Source organism: Pristiophorus japonicus, chromosome 3 (genome assembly GCF_044704955.1).
Source record: "Pristiophorus japonicus isolate sPriJap1 chromosome 3, sPriJap1.hap1, whole genome shotgun sequence".
Lineage (NCBI taxonomy): Eukaryota > Metazoa > Chordata > Chondrichthyes > Pristiophoridae > Pristiophorus > Pristiophorus japonicus.
This window is the reverse complement of record NC_091979.1, coordinates 111,826,436-111,850,379: the sequence shown is the minus strand read 5'-3', so window position 1 is coordinate 111,850,379 and position 23,944 is coordinate 111,826,436. Positions and strand designations below refer to the sequence as shown.

Genomic DNA, 23,944 nt, shown 5'->3' with positions numbered 1-23,944 from the left:
TGCGGCGAGGAGGGAGGCAGTGATCGGGGGGGCGGGGAGGCAGTGATCGGGTGGGGGGAGGGAAGCAGTGATCGGGGGGGGAGGCAGTGATCGGGGGAGGTGAGGCAGTGATCGGGGGGGGAGGCAGTGATCGGGGGGGAGGCAGTGATCGGGGGGGAGGCAGTGATCGGGGGAGGTGAGGCAGTGATCGCGGGGAAGGGGGGGGAGGCAGTGATCGGGGGGGGAGGCAGTGATCGCGTGGGGGCGGGGAGAGGGAGGCAGTGATCGGGGGAGGTGAGGCAGTGATCGGGGGAGGTGAGGCAGTGATCGGGGGGGGAGGCAGTGATCGGGGGAGGTGAGGCAGTGATCGGGGGAGGTGAGGCAGTGATCGGGGGGAGGTGAGGCAGTGATCGCGGGGCGGGGAGGCAGTGATCGGGGGGGGGGGAGGCAGTGATCGGGGGGGAGGTGAGGCAGTGATCGGGGGGAGGTGAGGCAGTGATCGGGGGGGGAGGCAGTGATCGGGGGGGAGGTGAGGCAGTGATCGGGGGGAGGTGAGGCAGTGATCGGGGGGGGAGGCAGTGATCGGGGGGGAGGTGAGGCAGTGATCGGGGGTGGGGAGGCAGTGATCGGGGGGGGAGGCAGTGATCGGGGGTGGGGAGGCAGTGATCGGGGGGGGAGGCAGTGATCGGGGGGCGGGGAGGCAGTGATCAGGGGGGGGAGGCAGTGATCGGGGGGGAGGTGAGGCAGTGATCGGGGGGGAGGTGAGGCAGTGATCGGGGGGGGAGGCAGTGATCGGGGGGGCGGGGAGGCAGTGATCGGGGGGGGAGGCAGTGATCGGGGGAGGGGAGGCAGTGATCGGGGGGGGGAGGCAGTGATCGGGGGGGAGGTGAGGCAGTGATCGGGGGTGGGGAGGCAGTGATCGGGGGGGGAGGCAGTGATCGGGGGTGGGGAGGCAGTGATCGGGGGGGGAGGCAGTGATCGGGGGGCGGGGAGGCAGTGATCAGGGGGGGGAGGCAGTGATCGGGGGGCGGGGAGGCAGTGATCAGGGGGGGGAGGCAGTGATCGGGGGGGAGGTGAGGCAGTGATCGGGGGGGGAGGCAGTGATCGGGGGGCGGGGAGGCAGTGATCAGGGGGGGGAGGCAGTGATCGGGGGGGAGGTGAGGCAGTGATCGGGGGGGAGGTGAGGCAGTGATCGGGGGGGAGGGAGGCAGTGATCGGGGGGGCGGGGAGGCAGTGATCGGGGGGGGGGAGGCAGTGATCGGGGGAGGGGAGGCAGTGATCGGGGGGGGGAGGCAGTGATCGGGGGGGAGGGAGGCAGTGATCGGGGGGCGGTGAGGCAGTGATCGGGGGGGGGGCGGGGAGGCAGTGATCGGGGGGGGGAGGTGAGGCAGTGATCGCGGGGGGGGAGGCAGTGATCGGGGGAGGGGAGGCAGTGATCGGGGGGGAGGTGAGGCAGTGATCGGGGGGGGGGCGGGGAGGCAGTGATCGGGGGGGGGAGGTGAGGCAGTGATCGCGGGGGGGGAGGCAGTGATCGGCGGGGGGATGAGGCAGTGATCGGGGGGGGGAGGTGAGGCAGTGATCGGGGGGGGGGCGGGGAGGCAGTGATCGGGGGGGGGAGGTGAGGCAGTGATCGCGGGGGGGGAGGCAGTGATCGGCGGGGGGATGAGGCAGTGATCGGGGGGGGGAGGTGAGGCAGTGATCGGGGGGGGGGCGGGGAGGCAGTGATCGGGGGGGGGGGAGGCAGTGATCGGGGGGGGAGGTGAGGCAGTGATCGCGGGGGGGGGAGGCAGTGATCACGGGGGGGGAGGCAGTGATCGCGGTGGGTGGGAGAGGCAGTGATCGGGGGGGGGGGCGGGGAGGCAGTGATCGGGGGGGAGGTGAGGCAGTGATCGGGGGGGGGGGGCGGGGAGGCAGTGATCGGGGGGGGAGGCAGTGATCGGGGGGGGGAGGTGAGGCAGTGATCGCGGGGGGGAGGTGAGGCAGTGATCGCGGGGGGGGGAGGCAGTGATCACGGGGGGGGGGAGGCAGTGATCGCGGTGGGGGGGAGAGGCAGTGATCGGGGGGGGAGAGGCAGTGATCGGGGGGGGAGAGGCAGTGATCGGGGGGGGAGAGGCAGTGATCGGGGGGGGAGAGGCAGTGATCGGGGGGGGAGAGGCAGTGATCGGGAAGGGAGGCAGTGATCGGGGGGCGGTGAGGCAGTGATCGGGGGGGCGGTGAGGCAGTGATCGCGGGGGGGGGAGGCAGTGATCGGGGGGGCGGTGAGGCAGTGATCGGGGGGGCGGTGAGGCAGTGATCGCGGGGGGGGGGAGGCAGTGATCGGGGGGGCGGTGAGGCAGTGATCGCGGGGGGGGGAGGCAGTGATCGGGGGGGCGGTGAGGCAGTGATCGGGGGGGCGGTGAGGCAGTGATCGCGGGGGGGGGGAGGCAGTGATCGGGGGGGCGGTGAGGCAGTGATCGGGGGGGCGGTGAGGCAGTGATCGGGGGGGCGGTGAGGCAGTGATCGGGGGGGCGGTGAGGCAGTGATCGGGGGGGGAGGCAGTGATCGGGGGGGCGGTGAGGCAGTGATCGGGGGGGCGGTGAGGCAGTGATCGCGGGGGGGGGAGGCAGTGATCGGGGGGGCGGTGAGGCAGTGATCGGGGGGGGGGGAGGCAGTGATCGGGGGGGCGGTGAGGCAGTGATCGGGGGGGGGAGGCAGTGATCGGGGGGGCGGTGAGGCAGTGATCGGGGGGGGAGGCAGTGATCGGGGGGGGGGAGGCAGTGATCGGGGGGGCGGTGAGGCAGTGATCGGGGGGGCGGTGAGGCAGTGATCGGGGGGGAGGCAGTGATCGGGGGGCGGTGAGGCAGTGATCGGGGGGGAGGCAGTGATCGGGGGGGCGGTGAGACAGTGATCGGGGGGGCGGTGAGGCAGTGATCGGGGGGGGAGGCAGTGATCGCGGGGGGGGGAGGAGGCAGTAATCGGGGGGGGCGGTGAGGCAGTGATCGGGGGGGCGGTGAGGCAGTGATCAGGGGGGGAGGCAGTGATCGGGGGGCGATGAGGCAGTGATCGGGGGGGGAGGCAGTGATCGGGGGGCGGTGAGGCAGTGATCGGGGGGGGGAGGCAATAATCGGGGGGGGGCGGTGAGGCAGTGATCGGGGGGGCGGTGAGGCAGTGATCGGGGGGGCGGTGAGGCAGTGATCGGGGGGGCGGTGAGGCAGTGATCGGGGGGCGGTGAGGCAGTGATTGGGGGGGCGGTGAGGCAGTGATCAGGGGGCGGTGAGGCAGTGATTGGGGGGGCGGTGAGGCAGTGATCGGGGGGGCGGTGAGGCAGTGATCGGGGGGGCGGTGAGGCAGTGATCGGGGGGGCGGTGAGGCAGTGATCGGGGGGGAGGCAGTGATTGGGGGGGGGAGGGAAGCGTGATCAGGGGGGAGGCAGTGATCGGGGGAGGTGAGGCAGTGATCGGGGGAGGGGAGGCAGTGATCGGGGGTGGGGGAGGCAGTGATCGGGGGAGGGGAGGCAGTGATCGGGGGGGGAGGGGAGGCAGTGATCGGGGGGGAGGCAGTGATCGGGGTGCGGTGAGGCAGTGATCGGGGGGGAGGCAGTGATCGGGGGGCGGTGAGGCAGTGATCGGGGGGGGGGAGGCAGTGATCGGGGGAGGGGAGGCAGTGATCGGGGGGCGGTGAGGCAGTGATCGGGGGGGGGGAGGCAGTGATCGGGGGAGGGGAGGCAGTGATCGGGGGGCGGTGAGGCAGTGATCGGGGGGGGAGGCAGTGACGGGGGGGCGGTGAGGCAGTGATCGGGGGGCGGTGAGGCAGTGATCGGGGGGGGAGGTAGTAATCGGGGGGGCGGTGAGGCAGTGATCGGGGGAGCGGTGAGGCAGTGATCGGGGGGGAGGCAGTGATTGGGGGGCGGTGAGGCAGTGATCGGGGGGGGAGGCAGTGATCGGGGGGCGGTGAGGCAGTGATCGGGGGGGAGGCAGTGATTGGGGGGCGGTGAGGCAGTGATCGGGGGGGAGGCAGTGATCGGGGGGGCGGTGAGGCAGTGATCGGGGGGAGGGGCGGCAGTGATCGGGGGGAGGGGCGGCAGTGATCGGGGGGGTGGTGAGGCAGTGATCGGGGGGCGGTGAGGCAGTGATCGGGGGGAGGGGCGGCAGTGATCGGGGGGGCGGTGAGGCAGTGATCGGGGGGAGGGGCGGCAGTGATCGGGGGGGCGGTGAGGCAGTGATCGGGGGAGGGGCGGCAGTGATCGGGGGGGCGGTGAGGCAGTGATCGGGGGGAGGGGCGGCAGTGATCGGGGGGGCGGTGAGGCAGTGATCGGGGGGAGGGGCGGCAGTGATCGGGGGGGCGGTGAGGCAGTGATCGGGGGGAGGGGCGGCAGTGATCGGGGGAACATAAGAACATAACAAATAGGAGCAGGTGTAGGTCACCTGACCCCTCGAGCCTGCTCCGCCTTTTAATAAGATCATGGCTGATGTGATCATGGACTCAGCTCCAATTCCCTGCCCGCTCCCCATAACCCCTTATTCCCTTATCGCTCAAAAATCTGTCTATCGCCGCCTTATTCAATGACCCAGCCTCCATAACTCTCTGGGGCAGAGAATTCCATAGATTTACAACCCTCTGAGAGAAGAAATTCCTCCTCATCTCAGTTTTAAATGGGCGGCCCCTTATTCTGAGACTATGTCCCCTAGTTTTAGTTTAGTTTAGTTTCCCCTATGCGTGGAAATATTCTCTCTGCATCCACCTTGTCGAGCTCCCTCATTATCTTATATGTTTTGATAAGATCACCTCTCATTCTTCTGAACTCCAATGTGTATAGGCTCAACCTATCTTCATAAGTCTCTTTTCCATCTCAGAAGTAATGAATAAAGGAGTACATGCCAGAGGAAAGCTAAGCATACATGACTTTCTGTCCAATCCCCTCAATTGTATCAGTAAAGAGAATTACTCTCCACATATTTCAACTGAATAAATGATTTTTTTGTTTCACCAAAATAACATTTTCCTTTGTGTACAGCTACAGCTGCAGACCTTTTACACATTCTGTCTATATGCTAAAGAGCAACTTAGCAGCTAAGTCTTTGCAATTGCTTTGGAAAAATGAGGATAGAACTGAATTCCCACTAATATCTGGCTAATATTTACTAACTATGTTAAGGTAATTACAACAATATAAATTTGGAATTTCCACTGGGAGCCCTGATTCTCAAGTAAGGCCTCCTCATGAGGTAATCTTGGAAAGGGAGGACATGAATTTTCCTCAAGCTTTTCGTATAATTCAAAAACCCTGCGACAAATATGAAATATTTTGTCCATTTTTTACTTACTGCGTTTCTTAATTCAAAACAAACTTTTAAAATGCCACACCCAAGATGGAGGTGATTCTTTCAATTAAAAGCCATGTTCTTGCCGAGAGAGATTAAAGGGCCCCTCAGGATCTGAGGCATAATGAGAGAATGGGGTAGATCAATGGTGGCAGGGAATCAGGATGGACCCACAAATGCTGCATTGTTCACCAGTGGAGGAGCAAGGACAAATTTATGTTGGACCTCGAGGCAAGTGGAGCTTCTGTTTGCCCCAAACATGGCCCATGACATCAAGGAAGTGATGCCAGTGGAAAGACTCTGCCGCTGGAATTCCTGTGGTGCACCATTGAAGCAGGCTGGGGAACAGAAGGAAAAGCGTGGCGGCCTGCCACTCCAGGGAGCAGCACATGCTGGAGCAGGAGAGCAACGGCAGTGAAAAGGGACGTCATCAAGGTCCAGGTCGGTGATTGGAGCGTGGGCAGGTACTGCAGGGGCGGCGAGATCGGGGCGAAGGAGTGGCGAGAGATTGTAGAGGGACGTGATCGGGGCCCAGGAGAGGCGTGAGTTCGGGGCCTAGAAGAGGCGAGGGCCCAGGGGCAGCACGGGCCAGCCCACACTGCGCTATGTGTGCGCACTAGGTCCGTGCAGCAGAGCTGGTCTCCAGTCGTCTTGATTAATCCTTGCTACTAGGCTAAGGCCTAGCTCTGTCAAGCCCATGTGGTGGCTGGTGTGCAACGGTCACCACACTTTAAAAAAAAATCCAAGCACAGGCATCTTCTACCCTTCAAGATTTAGTTCAGACCTGGAATTTTAGGTCCTTCATTGAAACATCTGTGAACTTTTTGACGTGGAAGCAAGTCATCCTCGATTCGAGGGACTGCCAATGATGATGATCTTCATAAGTCAACCCCTTTGTCTCTGAAACCTAGTGAACCTTCTCTGAACAACCTCCAATGTAAGTATATCCTTCCTTTAAATACAGAGACCAAAACTGTACACAGTACTCCAGGTGTGGCCTTACCAATACCCTGTACAGTTGTAGCAGGACTTCTCTGCTTTTATACTCTATCCCCCTTGCAATAAAGGCCAACATAAGAACATAAGAAATAGGAGCAGGAGTAGGCCATAAGGCCCCTCGAGCCTGCTCCGCCATTTAATACGATCATGGCTTATCCGATTATGGACTCAGGTCCACTTCCCTGCACGTTCCCCATAACCCCTTAATCCCTTATCGGTTAAGAAGCTGTGCATCTCTGTCTCAAATTTATTCAATTTCCGGGCTTCCACAGCTCTCTGAGGCAGCGAATTCCAGAGATTTACAACCCTCTGAAAGAAGAAAGTCCTCCTCATCTCAGTTTTAAATGGGCAGTCCCTTATTCTAAGATTATGCCCCCTAGTTCTAGACTCCCCTATCAGTGGAAACATCCTCTCTGCATTCACCTTGGCAAGCCCCCTCATAACATTCTATTTGCCTTCCTGATCATTTGCTGTGCTTGCATACTCACGTTTTATGTTTCATGCACAAGTACCCCCAGGTCCCTCTGTACTGCAGCACTTTCCAATTTTTTTCCATTTAAATTATAATTTGCTTTTCTATTTTTTCTGCCAAAGTGGATAACCTCACATTTTCCCACATTATACTCCATCTGCCAAATTTTTGCCCACTCACTTAGCCTGTCTATATCCCTTTGCAGAGTTTTTGTGTCCTCACAATTTGTTTTCCCACCCACCTTTATATCATCAGCAAACTTACACTCGGTCTCTTCATCCAAGTCATTTAATATAGATTGTAAATAGTTGAGGCCCCAGCACCGATCCCTGCGATACCCCACTAGTTACTGTTTGTCAACTGGAAAATGACACATTTATCCCGACTCTCTTTTCTGTTAGTTAGCTAATCCTCTATCCAGGCTAATACATTATCCCCAGTCCCATGAACTTTTATCTTGTGCAGTAATCTTTTATGTGGCACCTTATCGAATGCCTTCTGGAAATCCAAATACATCCATTGTTTCCTCCTTATCCACTCATCCTCAAAGATCTCCAGCAAATTTGTCAAACATGATTTCCCTTTCATAAAACCATGCTGACTCTGCTTGATTGAATTATGCTTTTCCAAATGACCTGCTACTGCTTCCTTAATAATGGACTACAGCATTTTCCCAACAACAGATGTTAGGCTAACTGGTCTATATTTTCCTGCGTTTGGTCTGCCTCCTTTTTTAAATAGGGGCGTTACATTTGCAGTTTTCCAATTCGCTGGGACCTCCCCAGAATCCAGGGAATTTGGTAAATTACAACTGTTACACTCATAATAAATGATCAGCCTGAGTACTGTGTGTAATGAGCAAGTGTGACCTTAACTCTTTTATTAAGGTTTCAGAGTGCAGGTACCTCGAGGGTAGCCTGCTTATATACTGTGCTCGCAAGGGATGCAGGGATCCCTTGGGACTCCAAATAGTAGGCCCTCTGGTGGTCAGGTGTGATGCAGGTTACAAGAGGTTAAATAGAAACATAGAAATACAGAAAGAAGGTGCAGGAGTAGGCCATTTGGCCCTTCGAGCCTGCACCACCATTCAATATCATGGCTGATCATTCACCTCAGTACCCCTTTCCTGCATTCTCTCCATACGCCTTGATCCCTTTAGCTGTAAGAGCCATATCTAACTCCCTCTTGAATATATCCAATGAACTGGCATCAACAACTCTCTGCGGCAGGGAATTCCACAGGTTAACAACTCTCTGAGTGAAGAAGTTTCTCCTCATCTCAGTCCTAAATGGCCCCTGGTTCTGGACTTCCCCAACATCGGGAACATTCTTCCCACATCTAACCTGTCCAGTCCCGTCAGAATCTGAAATGTTTCTATGAGATCCCCTCTCATCCTTCTAAACTCCAGTGAATACAGGCCCAGTCGATCCAGTCTCTCCTCATATGAAAGTCCAGCCATCCATGGAATTAGTCTGGTGAACCTTCGCTGCACTCCCTCAATAGCAAGAACGTCCTTCCTCAGATTAGGAGACCAAAACTGAAAACAATATTCCAGGTGAGGCCTCACCAAGGCTCTGTACAACTGCAGCAAGACCTCCCTGCTTCTATACTCAAAACCCCTAGCTATGAAGGCCAACATACCATTTGCCTTCTTCACCGCCTGCTGTACCTGCATGCCAACTTTCAATGACTGATGTGCCATGAAACCCAGGTCTCGTTGCAACTCCCCTTTTCCTAATCTGCCGCCATTCAGATAATCTGCCTTCGTGTTTTTGCCCCCAAAGTGGATAACCTCGCATTTATCCACATAATACTGCATCTGCCATGCATTTGCCCACTCACCTAACCTGTTCAAGTTACCCTGCAGCCTCTTAGCATCCTCCTCACAGCTCACACCGCCACCCAGTTTAGTGTCCTCTGCAAACTTGGAGATATTACACTCAATTCCTTCATCCAAATGTATATTGTAAATAGCTGGGGTCCCAGCACTGAGCCCTGCGGCACCCCACTAGTCACTGCCTGCCATTCTGAAAAGGATCAGTTTATCCCGACTCTCTGCTTCCTGTCTGCCAATCAGTTCTCTATCCACGTCAGTACATTACCCCCAGTACCACGTGCTTTAATTTTACACACCAATCTCTTGTGTGGGACCTTGTCAAAAGCCTTTTGAAAGTCCAAATACACCACATCCACTGGTTCTCTCTTGTCCACTCTACTAGTTACATCCTCAAACAAATTCCAGAAGATTTGTCAAGCATGATTTCCCTTTCATAAATCCATGCTGACTTGGACCGATCCTGTCACTGCTTTCCCAATGCGCAGTTATTTCATCTTTAATAATTGATTCCAACATTTTCCCCACAACTGATGTCAGGCTAACCGCTCTATAATTACCCGTTTTCTCTCTCCCTCCTTTTTTAAACAGTGGTGTTACATTAGCTACCCTCCAGTCTATAGGAACTGATCCAGAGTCGATAGACTGTTGGAAAATGATCACCAATGCATCCACTATTTCTAGGGCCACTTTCTTAAGTACTCTGGGATGCAGACTATCAGGCCCTGGGGTTTATCGGCCTTCAATCCTATCAATTTCCCTAACACAATTTCCCGCCAAATAAGGATATCCTTCAGTTCCTCCTTCTCACTAGACCCTCGGTCCCCTTGTACTTCCAGAAGGTTATTTGTGTCTTCCTTCGTGAAGACAGAACCAAAATATTTGCTCAACTGGTCTGCCATTTCTTTGTTCCCCATTATAAATTCACCTGAATCTGACTGCAAGGAACCTACGTTTGTCTTCACTAATCTTTTTCATTTTTTTTTTACCCCATAAACACACGCCAGAGCCTCTTTTTCAATCATGCTGTAGGCCCTTTCGGCCTTGGACAAACTCCTGGATGTATACGCAACTGGATGCAAAATTCCCGTTTCATTAGCCTGTTGTAACACACACACCCGACCCTGTATGACGATGCATCGCAAGCTAACACCAATCATTTACATAGGTTATACAGGACAAGCAGTTTTTTAGAACACAGTAAGTTTCTAGCTTTCTTAAAGGCAGCCTCTTGTGAATTCCCCCATACCCAGTCGTCTCCCTTGCGCAGTAACGCATGTAGGGGTTCTAGCAGGGTGCTTAACCCAGGTAGGAAATTACCAAAATAGTTAAGGAGTCCCAGGAACGACTGCAACTCCGAAACGTTCTGTGGTCACGGCGCGTTCTTGATGGCCTCCGTCTTGGCGTTGGTAGGTCTGATGCCGTCTGCTGTGATTCTCCTTACTAAGAAGTCGACGTCCTGTGCCAGGAAAACACACTTCGAGCGTTTCAGCCTGAGCCCCACGCGATCCAACCAACTAAGAACCTCCTCCAGGTTCTTCAAGTGCTCCACGGTGTCCCGACCTGTAACCAATATGTCGTCCTGGAAGACCACTGTGCAAGGAACTGACTTTAGCAGAGTCTCCATGTTCCGCTGGAAGATGGCTGCAGCCGATCGAATCCCGAACAGGCACCGGTTGTAGATAAACAGACCTTTGTGCGTGTTGATGCAGGTAAGGCCTTTCGAAGACTCCTCCAGCTCCTGCATCATGTAGGCCGAGGTCAGGTCCAGCTTGGTGAATGTCTTCCCTCCAGCCAGGTTCGCGAATAGTTCGTCTGCCTTGGGTAGCGGGTACTGGTCCTGCAGCAAAAAACGGTTAATCGTTACTTTATAGTTCCCGCAAATTCTAACCGTACCATCTTCCTTGAGTACAGGAACAATCGGACTGGCCCAATCGTTGAATTCCACTGGCGCGATGATGACTTCGCGTTGCAGCCTGTCCAGCTCAATTTCCACTTTTTCACGCATCATGTATGGTACCGCCCGAGCCTTGTGGGTCGCATACCGGGAACCAAATGGATCTGCACTTTCGCCCCCGAGAAGCTTCCAATGCCTGGTTCGAATAACAAAGGGAACTTGCTCAGAACCTGGATACATGCGGTGTCGTCGACAGACGAAAGCGCTCAGATGTCGTCCCAGTTCCAGCTTCTGCCAAACAACGTGGGGCCATCCCCTGGCACAATCCACAGTGGGAGTTTGTGTACTGCTCCATCATAGGAGACTTTGACTTCAGCACTGCCAATTACAGGGATTAGTTCATTTGTGTAAGTCCTTAGTTTGGTGTGAATGGGGCTGAGCTTGGGCCTGTGTGCCTTCGTTCCCCACAGTCTGTCGAAGGCCGTTTTACTCATTATGGACTGACTTGGCCTTGTGTCCAGCTCCATAAACACTGGAATACTGTTCAGTTCAACTTTCAACATTATTGGTGGGCATTTCGTCATGAACATGTGTACCCCGTACACCTCTGCCTCCTCCGTACGCGTTTCCAATTTGTCTGATCCACTGTGGATCGATCTTCCTCTGCAACGTGGTGGTTTGCAGGGTTTGCAGCTCGCCTGAATGGTTTGCAGCTCGCCTGCACATTTGTTGGAGGTGTCCCATTGTTCTGCAATCATTGCACGCATAGTGCTTAAAACGGCATTGATGGGGCCGATGATCACCTCCGCAGTGCCAACAGGGTGTTAACTGCCTCGCATTAACAGATGATGGCGGACTCTGGGTCAGTTGAGGTCGGGCTACTGAAGCCGGCATGTACGTTCTGCCGTGTACATTTCTGCTCAAAACCGACATTACTTTATGCACAGTACTGGCCGAAACTTCTTTGTTCTGCGAAATCTGCTTGGTGTTGTCGCTGGTGGACATAAATGCCTGGGCTATCGTTATGGCTTTACTCAGATTCGGAGTTTCTACAGTCAACAGTTTGTGAAGGATTGTCTCATGTCCGATGCCCAGTACAAAAAAGTCTCTGAGCATTTGTTCTAGGAATCCCTCAACTCACAATGTCCTGCAAGGCGCCTTAGTTCAGCGACGTAGCTCGCCACTTCCTGGCCTTCCGATCATTGACTCGTGTAGAACCGATATCTCGCCATCAAAACGCTTTCCTTAGGATTTAGGTGCTCCCGGACCAGTGTACACAGTTCTTCGTAGGATTTCTCTGTTGGTTTTTCCGGGGTCAGGAGATTCTTCATGAGGCCATAGGTCGTTGCCCCACAGACAATTAGGAGGATCGCCCTTTGTTTGGTCGTGTTCTCATCCCCTTTCAGCTCGTTGGCCACCAAGTATTGGTCGAGTCTCTCCACGAAGGCCTCCTAATTGTCCCCTTCTGAGAACCTCTCCAGGATGCCGACTGTTCTTTGCATTTTCGTGTGGTTGTTCGTTACCTCGTCGCCAATTGTTACACTCATAATAATTGGTCAGACTAAGTACTGTGTATAATGAGCAAGTGTGACCTTAACTCCTTTATTAAGGTTCCTCGTGGGTAACCTGCTTATATACTGTTCTCCCAAGGAATGCTGGGATCCCTTGGAATTCCAACAGGAAGGCCCTTTGGTGGTCAGGTGTAATGCAGGTTTCAAGGGGTTAAATACATAACAGCAACCAATGCATCCACTATCTCTGCGGCCACTTCTTTTAAGACCCCAGGATGTAAGCCATCAGGTCCAGGGGACTTGTCTGCCTTTAATCCCATTATTTTACTGAGTACTACTTCATTAGTGATAGTGATTATATTCAGTTCCTCCCTCCCTATAGCCCCTTGCTTATCCACTATTGGGATGTTTTTAGTGTCTTCTACCATGAAAAGCTATACAAAATATTCGTTCAACGTCTCTGCCATTTCCTTGTTCTCCATTATTAATTCCCCAATCTCATCCTCTAGGGAACCAACATTTACTTGAGCCACTCTTTTCCTTTTTATGTACCTGTAGAAACTCTTATTATCTGTTTTTATATTTTGTGCTAGTTTACTTTCATAATCTTTCTTCACTCTCTTTAACATTTTTTTAGTCGTTCTTTGCTGGCTTTTTAAAGTTTCCCAATCCTCTGGCCTCCCACTGATCTTGCCCACATTGTATACCCTTATTTTCAATTTGATACCATCTCTTATTTCCTTAGTTATCCCTTCTCTCACAGTCTTTCCTTCTCATTGGGATATATTTTTGTTGCGAGTTATGAAATATGACCTCAAATGTCTGCCACTGCTCATCAACCATCCCACACTTTAATCTATTTTCCCAGTCCACTGTAGCCAACTCTGCCCTTATACCTTTGCATGTCTCCTTTATTTAAAATTAGGACACTGGTTTGAAATTCAACTTTCTCACCCTCCAACTGAATTTGAAATTCAACCACATTATGGTCACTCATTCCTAGAGGATCCTTTCCAAGGAAATCATTTATTAATCCTGTCTCGTTACACAGTACCAGATCTAAGGTAGCCTTCTCCCTGGTTGGTTCTGCAATGTACTTTTCAAGGAAACTATCCCAGATACACTCTATGAATTCTTCCTCAAGGATACCCTGGCCAATTTATTTTGTCTAATCTATATGAAGGTTAAAATCACCCATGATTATTGCCGTTCCTTTTTTACAAGCCTCCATTATTTCTTGATTCATACTCTGTTCAACAGTGTAGCTACTGTTAGGGGGCCTATAGACTACGCCCACCAGCGACTTTTTCCCTTTATTATTCCTTATCTCCACCCAAACTGATTCAACATCTTAACCTTCTGAGCCAATATCGTTTCTCACTAACGCACTAATCTCATCCTTTATTAACAGAGCTACCCCACCTCCTTTTCCTTTCTGTCTGTCCTTCCAAATTGTCAAATACCCCTGAATATTTAGTTCCCAATCCTGGTCACCTTGCAACCACATCACTAATGGCTATCAGATCATACCCATTTGTACCTATTTGTGCCGTCAACTCATTTATTTTGTTACGAATGCTACGTGCATTCAGATAAAGAGCTTTTAAATTTGTTTTTTTACCATTTTTTTCTGCTTTGACCCCACTTTCTAATTCACCTTTATGTTTATACACTCTGTCCCTTCCTGGCACACTTTGGTTTTCATTTCCCCCAGTGCTACCCTGCTCTATTGCCTTCTCCTTATTCTTTGACTTTTTAAATTTTAGCTCACCTGAATACTCCCCCCCCCCCCCCCCCCCCACTAATTAGTTTAAAGCCCTCTCTGTTGCCCTGGTTATTTGATTCACCGGGACCCTAGTCCCAGCACAGTCTAACTGGAGCCCGTCCCCCAAACGGAACAGCTCCCTCTTATCCCAGTACTGGTGCCAGTGTCCCACGAACCAAAACCCATTTCTCCCACACCAGTCTTTGAGCCACGTGTTTAACTCTCTGATCTTATTTACCCTATGCAAATTTGCTCGTGGCTCCGGTAGTAATCCAGAGATTATTACCTTTGTGATTCTACTTTTTAATTTGGCCCCTAGCTGCTCATACTCCCACAGCAGAACCTCTTTCTTTGTCCTATCTATGTTGTTGTTACCCACGTGGACCACAGGGGGAGGCAGTGACCGGAAGGTTGGGGGGAGGGGAGGCAGTGATCAGAGAGAGGCGTGCCAGTGATCAGGAGGACAAGGCAGGGATCGGGGGGGAGGCGAAGCAACAATCTGGGGGAGGGGAGGCAGCAATTGGGGGAGGGACGGCAGCGATCGGAGGGTGGGGAGGCAGCGATCGGGGGGAGGGGAGGCAGCGATCGGGGGGAAGGGAGGCAGCGATCGGGGGGAGGGGAGGCAGCGATCGGGGGGAGGGGAGGCAGCGATCGGGAGGAGAGGAGGCAGCAATTGGGGGTCACGGGAGGCAGCGATTTGGGGTTACGGAGGGGAGGGGATGAAGCGATCGGGGGGCAAGGCAGGGATTGGGAGGGAGGTGAGGCAGCGATCGGGGGGGGGGTGGTAAGGTGGGGATCGGGAGGGAGGTGAGGCAGCGATCGGGGGGGGGGGGGGGATGGTAAGGCAGGGATTGAGAGGGAGGTGAGGCAGCGATCGGGGGATGGGGGCGGTCCGAGCAGTATTGGGCAGCAGCCCGTGGTTTTAATGTGGAGCTGGAAAGAGCACTCCTGTAAGTACTTTTTTAAATTACTTTTTTAGCAGCGGCCTGCAGTAGTCCCTTTAATGACCACTGGTTATGCCGCATGCAGGTCTGGTTTTCCTGAACGCAGCCCCCCTGCTATGATAGACACCCAAGGTGCACCATCGTGGTAGGTGTGCCTGACTTAAATATTTAAAACTGGAAACCTTTCCCTGATCCCACATTCTCTGATGGGGCCAGGTATGGAGATTCTTGGCGGTTGTAACCCGATACATGCCAGGATCAACAGCCTAAAGGCATCAAACAAGTATTAGGCACCTTATTTGCACATGTAAAGGGACTAGCCTGTTTCAGGCACGGGCGCTGGATACCTGTTTTGATACTTATATCAATATGGTGAGCAGCGCCTTTCTGGCTCTGAATGTGCACATGCATGTCGCCCACCATATTGTATTGTTTGGCACTCTTTTTACACCTGTAAAACAGGCACAGCGCATTAAATTTCTAGGCCTCAGTCTTCAAGAAGTGTAATATGCCTGTTTTTTTCTGTGTTAAAGTTGGTCATCTGATCTGATCATGTCTCTAGTTACAGTTTCCTTTTAGATTATGGACTACTTATGATAATTACACTCAAGACCAAACCATCTTAGGCGTCATTCTTTGCTAAAAATTTACCTCTCCAGTCATCTTCGACGTAGCTGTTACACATCCCGTTTGGCCTTTCCAAGTTCATCAAGTTAGTTAGAGAATCAGATTAAATACTTGGGCCTGAACAACCGTGTGCTGTCGATCTCGGCATAAATGCTTGGATCCAGCTGCCAAGAACCTGCACACCAGGTCCCACCAGAGAATGCAGGAATGTTCCCAGTTTGAAATATTTATTTGCCTTGGTTGGAGCTTGTGATATTCAAGCTCCAACTGGTGTTTCCCAATAACCTAATCAGCAGTCCTTGGGGACCACTAGAGGCCACTCATAAAAAGGCCCCAAAACCTCCAGGAATGTGGTATTTGTGGAGTCGAAGGGATTAGGAGTGTTCCTCCTGGGTCCACAAAACAACTGCGGGCCCCTGCTGGCCACCCTCACCACCCCTGGGTTCAATACACTCTCTATATTGAACCCCGGTCTAGGTGATGATGGCCACCTCTGTCCAACCTTCTGGATAATGAGTCTTCGGGATCTTCCTGTGGGTACTGTACTTCTCTCCTTGCCTGGACCTCCAGGGAGGCATCAGAAAATCTAGGAGCAGCCCTCCGTTTCATTACTGCCAACATAATTGTCTCCATGCTGTTCGAACGAAATGTGAAATCAGAAAATGCAACCTCACTTTAAAGTGCCTTTCCACTTTAAATAGGCCTTGAGCAGTCCATTGGAAATTGTGCAGAGAAAATGGGTGGGCTGCCTGTTTCTCACTGCATTTTTGTGGGAACCCCATCAAATGGGGCCCAGCAATTAAAATCACCTCGGCCTCATGTTGGCAACATCAGGTGGTGAGGGGAGGAGGTGTGGCTTTTCCCTCTATTCAATGAGATAGAGTATATACAGCTGAAAATATTAATTTAATTATTCTACACTAAAATATTCTTACAGTCTAGTGTCTCCAGTTTTATAGATGTGCAGTAGTGTTTCAGTTATGATATGATTGTCAGATGATTCTAATTGTTCCTTCCATTTTCTGATAACAGGTGGGTAACATCCCAATGGTATTTGAACAATCAGCAGTGCTATCTCTGAGATAAATAATCTTGAGATTATTATCTTTCACCATTCAGATTTTTTTTATTCTCGTCATAGGGTGAACCAGGATTGTCAGGTCCTCGAGGGGCTGAAGGTGCTCCAGGCATAGGAATTCAAGGAGAGAAGGTAAACTCTCTATATCTGAAGCTAACAGGACATGCCATTTGTACAGAAATTTGGGGATAAGTTTCCGTCTTCACCGCGTAGGCGGTAATCTGGCCAAGTGAGTTGTAGAATCTGTCGGATTTACATTCCATTGTGAAAGGAAAATCGTTTCAGGTTCTACAAAAGGCGAGTGATAAGTTCCGCTAGGTTACCACCAAGGTGGTGAAGGTGGACATTTATCCATAGTTTAGTAATACAAAAGAAAAATGCTGTGGCTCTTTCTCTACAATGTTTTGTCTTTTTGTTTCCTGTAGGGTGACATAGGTCAGAGGGGGCTGCGAGGTCTGGTTGGTCCACCTGGAATAACAGGACCAATGGGACCGAAGGCAAGTTAACTTCTGAATTGGTTGGAATACATGTCGACATTTTTGAATTTCATCTAGCTCTGCCATCTGGTAACTTTTGACGTTTTTGTATATAATGTTTCTTCACTCCTTTCAAAATGCAGAAATTTCCATGCCGGAATAAATCTACAACATTAAGTTCCATTTATATACTGCTTTTAACATAACAACTGTCCCCAAGTGCTTCACAAACTGGAAGTAAATGAGAAAAGATACCTACTGATAAAAGGAGAGCTTAGGATGGGTGGCTGACAGTTTGATCGAAATGAAAATTTGAGAAAGGGAGAGATGGACAGCTGAAAGCATTTAGGGAGGAAGTTCCCGAAAGTAGAGCCAAGGCAGCTGGGGGCTTTGCCATCAATAGCGGGGCAAAGATGGGTGAGGTACAGACATCCGGTGTCAGAATGCAGGAGGGGGCATAGGGCTAGAACAGTTAGAGTTAGGCAAGATCAGTGAGAGGTTTGAAGGCAAAGATGAGGATTTTAGATTCAATGTGTTGGGGTCGGGGGCCAATGCAGGTCAGTGAGGCCAGCAGATTGGACAAACAGTCTGACCGCACACAGGTGGTTGAGGAGGTGAAAGATCTTGCCTAAATCTAACTCCTCTAGTCCTATGCCCCCTCCTGCATTCTGACACCGAACGTCTGTACCTCACCATAGAAACATAAAAACATAGAAAATAGGTGCAGGAGTAAGCCATTCGGCCCTTCGAGCCTGCACCACCATTCAATAAGGTCATGGCTGATCAATCCCTTTCCTGCTTTCTCTCCATACCCCTTGATCTCTTTAGCAGTAAAGGCCATATCTAACTCGCTCTTGAATATATCCAATGAACTGGCATCAACAACTCTCTGCAGCAGGGAATTCCACAGGTTAACAACTCTCTGAGTGAAGAAGTGTCTCCTCATCTCAGTCCTAAATGGCCTACCCCTTATCCTAAGACTGTGTCCCCTGGTTCTGGACTTCCTCAACATCAGGAACATTCTTCCCGCATTTAACCTGTCCAGTCCCATCAGAATCTCATACGTTTCTATGAGATCCCCTCTCATCCTTCTAAACTCCAGTGAATAAAGGCCCAGTTGATCCAGTCTCTCCTCAAATGTCAGTCCAGCCATCCCTGGAATCAGTCTGGTGAACCTTCGCTGCACTCCCTCAATAGCAAGAACGTCCTTCCTCATTAGGAGTCCAAAACTGAACACAATATTCCAGGTGAGGCCTCACCAAGGCCCTGTACAACTGCAGTAAGACCTCCCTGCTCCTATACTCAAATCCCCTAGCTATGAAGGCCAACATGCCATTTGCCTTCTTCACCGCCTGCTGTACCTGCATGCTAACTTTCAATAACTGATGAACCATGACACCCAGGTCTCATTGCACCTCCCTTTTTCCAAATCTGCCGCCATTCAGATAATATTTTGCCTTCGTGTTTTTGCCACCAAAGTGGATAACCTCACATTTATCCACATTATACTGCATCTGCCATGCATTTGCCCACTCACCTAACCTGTCCAAATCACCCTGCAGCCTCTTAGCGTCCTCCTCACAGCTCACACCGCCACCCAGTTTAGTGTCATCTGCAAACTTGGAGATATTACACTCAATTCCTTCATCCAAATCATTAATGTATATTATAAAGAGCTGGGGTCCCAGCACTGAGCCCTGCGGCACTACACTAGTCATTGCCTCCCATTCTGAAAAGGACCCCTTTATCCCGACTCTCTGCTTCCTGTCTGCCAACCAATTCTCTATCCACGCCAGCACATTACCCCCAATACCATGTGTTTTGATTTTGCACACCAATCTCTTATGTGGGACCTTGTCAAAGGCCTTTTGAAAGTCCAAATACATCACACCCACTAGTTCTCCCTTGTCCACTCTACTAGTTACATCCTCAAAAAAATTCCAGAAGATTTGTCAAGCATGATTTCCCTTTCATATATCCATGCTGACTTGGACCGATCCTGTCACTGCTTTCCAAATGCGCAGTTATTTCATCTTTAATAATTGATTCCAACATTTTCCCCACAACTGATGTCAGGCTAACTGCTCTAACCTGTTTTCTCTCCTTTTTTAAAAAGTGGTGTTACATTAGCTACCCTCCAGTCCATAGGAACTGATCCAGAGTCGATAGACTGTTGGAAAATGATTACCAATGCATCCACTATTTCTGGGGCCACTTTCTTAAGTACTCTGGGATGTAGACTATCAGGCCCCCGGGATTTATCGCCCTTCAATCCCATCAATTTCCCTAACACAATTTCCCGCCTAATAACTATATCCTTCAGTTCCTCCTCCTCACTAGACCCTCGGTCCTCTTGTACTTCCAGAAGGTTATTTATGTCTTCCTTCGTGAAGACAGAACCAAAGTATTTGCTCAACTGGTCAGCCATTTCTTTGTTCTCCATTATAAATTCACCTGAATCTGACTGCAACCTACGTTTGGCTTCACTAATCTTTTTCTCTTCACCTATCTATAGAAGCTTTTGCAGTCAGTTTTTATGTTCTCGGCAAGCTTCCTCTCGTACTCTATTTTCCCCCTCCTAATTAAACCCTTTGTCCCCTAATTAAACCCTTTGTCCTCCTCTGCTGAATTCTAAATTTCTCCCAGTCCTCTGGTTTGCTGCTTTTTTTGGCCAATTTATATGCCTCTTCCTTGGATCTAATACTACCCTTAATTTCCCTTGTTAGCCACGGTTGAGCTACCTTCCATGTTTTATTTTTACTCCAGACAGGGATGTACAATTGTTGTAATTCATCCATGTGATCTATAAATGTTTGCCATTGCCTATCCACCATCAACCCTTTAAGTATCATTTGCCAGTCTACTCTAGTCAATTCACGCCTCATACCGTCGAAGTTAGCTTTCCTTAAGTTCAGGACCCTAGTTTCTGAATTAACTGTGTCACTCTCCATCTTAATAATGAATTCTACCATATTATGATCACTCTGCCCCAAGGAGCCTCGCACAACAAGATTGCTGATTAGTCCCTTCTCATTTCACATCACCCAGTCTAGGAAGGCCAGCTCTCTAGTTGGTTCCTCGGCATATTGGTCAAGAAAACCATCCCGAATACACTCCAGGAAATCCTCCTCCACCGCATTGCTACCAGTTTGGTTAGCCCAATCTATATGTAAATTAAAGTCGCCCATGATAACTGCTGTACCTTTATTGCACACATCCCTTATTTCTTGTTTGATGCTGTCCCCAACCTCACTACTACTGTTTGGTGGCCTGTACACAACTCCCACCAGCGTTTTCTGCCCTTTGGTATTCAGCAGCTCCACCCACACCGATTCCACATCATCCAAGCCAATGTCCTTCCTTACTATTGCATTAATTTCCTCTTTAACCAGCAAATCCACCCCGCCTCCTTTTCCTTTCTGTCCATCCTTCCTAAATGTTGAATACCCCTGGATGTTGAATTCCCAGTCTTGGTTACCCTGGAGCCATGTCTCTGTGATGCCAATTACATCATATCTATTAACTGCTATCTGCGCAGTTAATTCGTCCACCTTATTCCGAATACTCCTCGCATTGAGGCACAGCGCCTTCAGGCTTGTCTTTTTAACACACTTTGCCCCTTTAGAATTTTGCTGTAATGTGGCCCTTTTTGCTTTTTGCCTTGGGTTTCTCTGCCCTCCACTTTTACTATTCTCCTTTCTATCTTTTGCCTCTGTCTCCCTTTTATTTCCCTCTGTCTCCCTGCATAGGTTCCCATCCCCCTGCCATATTAGTTTAACTACACCTCAACAGCACTAGTAAACACTCCCCCGAGGACATTGGTTCCGGTCCTGCCCAGGTGCAGACCGTCCGGTTTGTATTGGTCCTACCTTCCCCAGAACTGGTTCCATTGCCCCAGGAATTTGAATCCCTCCCTTCTGCACCACTCCTCAAGCCACATATTCATCTGAGGTATCCTGCGATTCCTACTCTGACTAGCACGTGGCACTGGTAGCAATCCTGAGATTACCACCTTTGAAGTCCTACTTTTTAAATTTAGCTCCTAGCTGCCTAAATTCGTCTCGTAGGACCTCATTCCGTTTTTTACCTATCTCGTTGGTACCTATATGCACCACGACAACTGGCTGTTCACCCTCCCTTTTCAGAATGTCCTGCACTCGCTCCGAGACATCCTTGACCCTTGCACCAGGGAGGCAACATACCATCCTGGAGTCTCGGTTGCGGCCGCAGAAACGCCTATCTATTCCTCTTACAATTGAATCCCCTATCACTATCGCTCTCCCACTATTTTTCCTGCCCTCCTGTGCAGCAGAGCCATCCACGGTGCCATGAACTTGGCTGCTGCTGCCTTGCCCTGATGAGTCATCCCCCCCAACAGTACCCAAAACGGCGTATCTGTTTTGCAGGGGGATGACCGCAGGGGACCCCTGCACTACCTTCCTTGCACTGCTCTTCCTGTTGGTCACCCAATCCCTATCTGGTTGTGTACCCTTTACCTGCGGTGTGACCAATTCACTAAACGTGCTATTCTCGTCATTCTCAGCATTGTGGATGCTCCAGAGTTCGTTCATCCTGCAGCTCCAATGCCGCAATGCGATCTGTCAGAATCTGCAGGCGGATGCACTTCCCGCACACATAGTCGTCAGGGACACTGGAAGCGTCCCTGAGTTCCCACATAGTGCAGGAGGAGCATGACACGTGTCCGAGCTCTCCTGCCATGACTTAACCCTTGGATTAACTTAATTGGGCAACAACAGTGTTAAAGGTTACTTACTGATAAAGAAAGCAAAAGAAAAGCTAACCAATCACTTACCCCCTTGGCTGTGATGTCACTTTTTGATTTCTTTCTACTTCTATTTCCCTTCTCCCTGTAGCTGCACCGGTAGGCCTTGATGTCCCCGGAACTCGCTCCTCTTCCGACTAGCTCTCCGACCACGCAATCCCGCTGGCCTTTATAGGCCTTGACGTCCCCGGAACTCGCTCCTCCTCCAACTAGCTCTCCGACCACGAACTCCCACTGGCCTTTATAGGCCTCGACGTCCCCGGAACTCGCTCCTATTCCGACCAGCTCTCCGACCACGAACTCCCACTGGCCTTTATAGGCCTCGACGTCCCTGGAACTCGCTCCTCCTCCGACTAGCTCTCCGACCACGAACTCCCGCTGGCCTTTATAGGCCTCGACGTCCCCGGAACTCGCTCCTCCTCCGACTAGCTCTCCGACCTCGAACTCCCACTGGCCTTTACAGGCCTTGACGTCTTTGGTGAAAGGTCAGCAGAAGAAAGCTAACATCAGCAATTTGACGTTGACACTGAAAGATGTTTCCAGGAAAAATTATCAGATCAACTCTTCCTACTATTAGTAGGGCAGAGGTGAACATAACTGTTTTGGCAATGCCATTCCAGTGGTGGAGGATAACTACTGGTATCCTTGCAGCCATTAGCAACACTCTACAACTGCCTCTGTGTTGAACCATATTTTAACCTAAAGCTCTTTATCAAAGGAAATGAAACAAAATTTAAAGAGATTACACATTAAGGATTACACATATTTTTGCATCAGATTATTGATAATCTGTTCTGTTTTGATTCACATTGCAGGGTGAACCAGGTGCTGCGGGGCGCCTAGGAATGCCAGGCTTTCCGGGACGTGGCATTATGGGACTTAAGGTATGCACAAATGTTTAACATTATTTCAGTAGCCTTTTAAATGCCCTCTTTTTTGAAAACAAGTTGGTGAACAATACAAAAAGTCAGCTCTGTTTAACACTATGGGCTGGAATTTCATCAGCCACCCGCCGTGTTTCTCGGCGGTATTTCTTCTTTTTCGGTGGAAAACAATCTGGTGGGAATTTCATCAAAGTGTTCCGCCGGCGGTTTTGAAATACCGCTGGGGAGCGGATCGCCGGCGTGCAACACTGAAAAACAAAACGCCGAGGAGGAACCAGCCAGAGTAGCCCTTTGATTGGCGGTAGGTATGACACCCTGCAAAAAAAGGTAAGTTAAAGGGTTTTTTAAAATTCTTTTGCAGCAATTCACTGGAAAAAGGTCCCTGTGAATTTTTTGCGGCTTTTTATTTTTTGTTTTTTTGAAAAAAAAAATTTATGTTTTCCCCCCTCCCTCGGCCCAACTCGTAGCCTCGGACTAAATGTGACGAGGATCGCGATTTCCACCGAGAATCCACGTGCAATGGCGATTTTTCCCGCCGGGCGGATTTTTATCCATTTTTTGATTAATTTTCCGTTGTTCTTAATTGAATAATCATAGCCATTTTTTGGGCAATAAACCGGTGGTGGCAGTTTTCGATCAAAATCCAGATGTATAAGTAAGCTTTACGTGGATTTGGTTTTGCATGTTGTCCTCCCCTATACGGTATAATGCTGGACTAGATGTCACAACAGATAAAATAGTTTTAACTTAATTAATGTAATTTCTGACACCAGCAAGATTGATCAAAATTATTGACCTTTCAACAACGTCCCATCATTACAGTTATTCTGAACTGTAAGTTAAATAATTAAGTGACTTTTCCATTCAATTTTATTATTTACATTTATTGAGCGCATTAATTAAAAAGCCCATTTTAGTTAATGTTCTAAATTGAGTTCCAAACAACCAACCAAAATATTTGAAAACTATTGTAAACAACATTCAAAATAATGTGAGCATAAAATAAAATGAAAATAAGAATGAGATTTTTTTTCCATTGTGAAATGATCATTAACTACTAACTAATTAATGTTAACTACAGGAATTTCTATAGAATATACAAGTATATAGAATTGATATAATAAAGGTACAACACAATAGACCCACAAACTGAAAGTGGGCATTTAGGTATTTTTGTATCATTAAAATGAATGTTTCTTCTATCCAACACACATTAAAGGGCTGACTTTCTTGGATACCTCCTGCCTCAGTTAAATGGATCTGTTGGTCCTGCCAGAAAAGCCCTGGAATGGTCTCCCCTTTTTTTTCACCTTTGCACCCAGGGAACAGAACTACATAGGATTACATAGGATATACGGCACAGAAACAGACCATTCAGCCCAACCAGTCTCTGCC

The 23,944-nt window shown here is 50.5% G+C and overlaps 1 protein-coding gene across 1 annotated transcript in view; it reads left to right on the top strand.

Annotated features, from left to right (window-relative positions):
* col28a2a (collagen, type XXVIII, alpha 2a) overlaps window positions 1-23,944 on the top strand; it is a 205,003-nt gene that overhangs the window by 131,421 nt on the left and 49,638 nt on the right. The window contains exons 19-21 of the mRNA XM_070875706.1: window positions 16,470-16,538; window positions 16,832-16,903; window positions 22,481-22,549. Coding sequence (XP_070731807.1) covers window positions 16,470-16,538; window positions 16,832-16,903; window positions 22,481-22,549 — 210 coding nt within the window. The remainder of the gene's footprint in view (window positions 1-16,469; window positions 16,539-16,831; window positions 16,904-22,480; window positions 22,550-23,944) is intronic.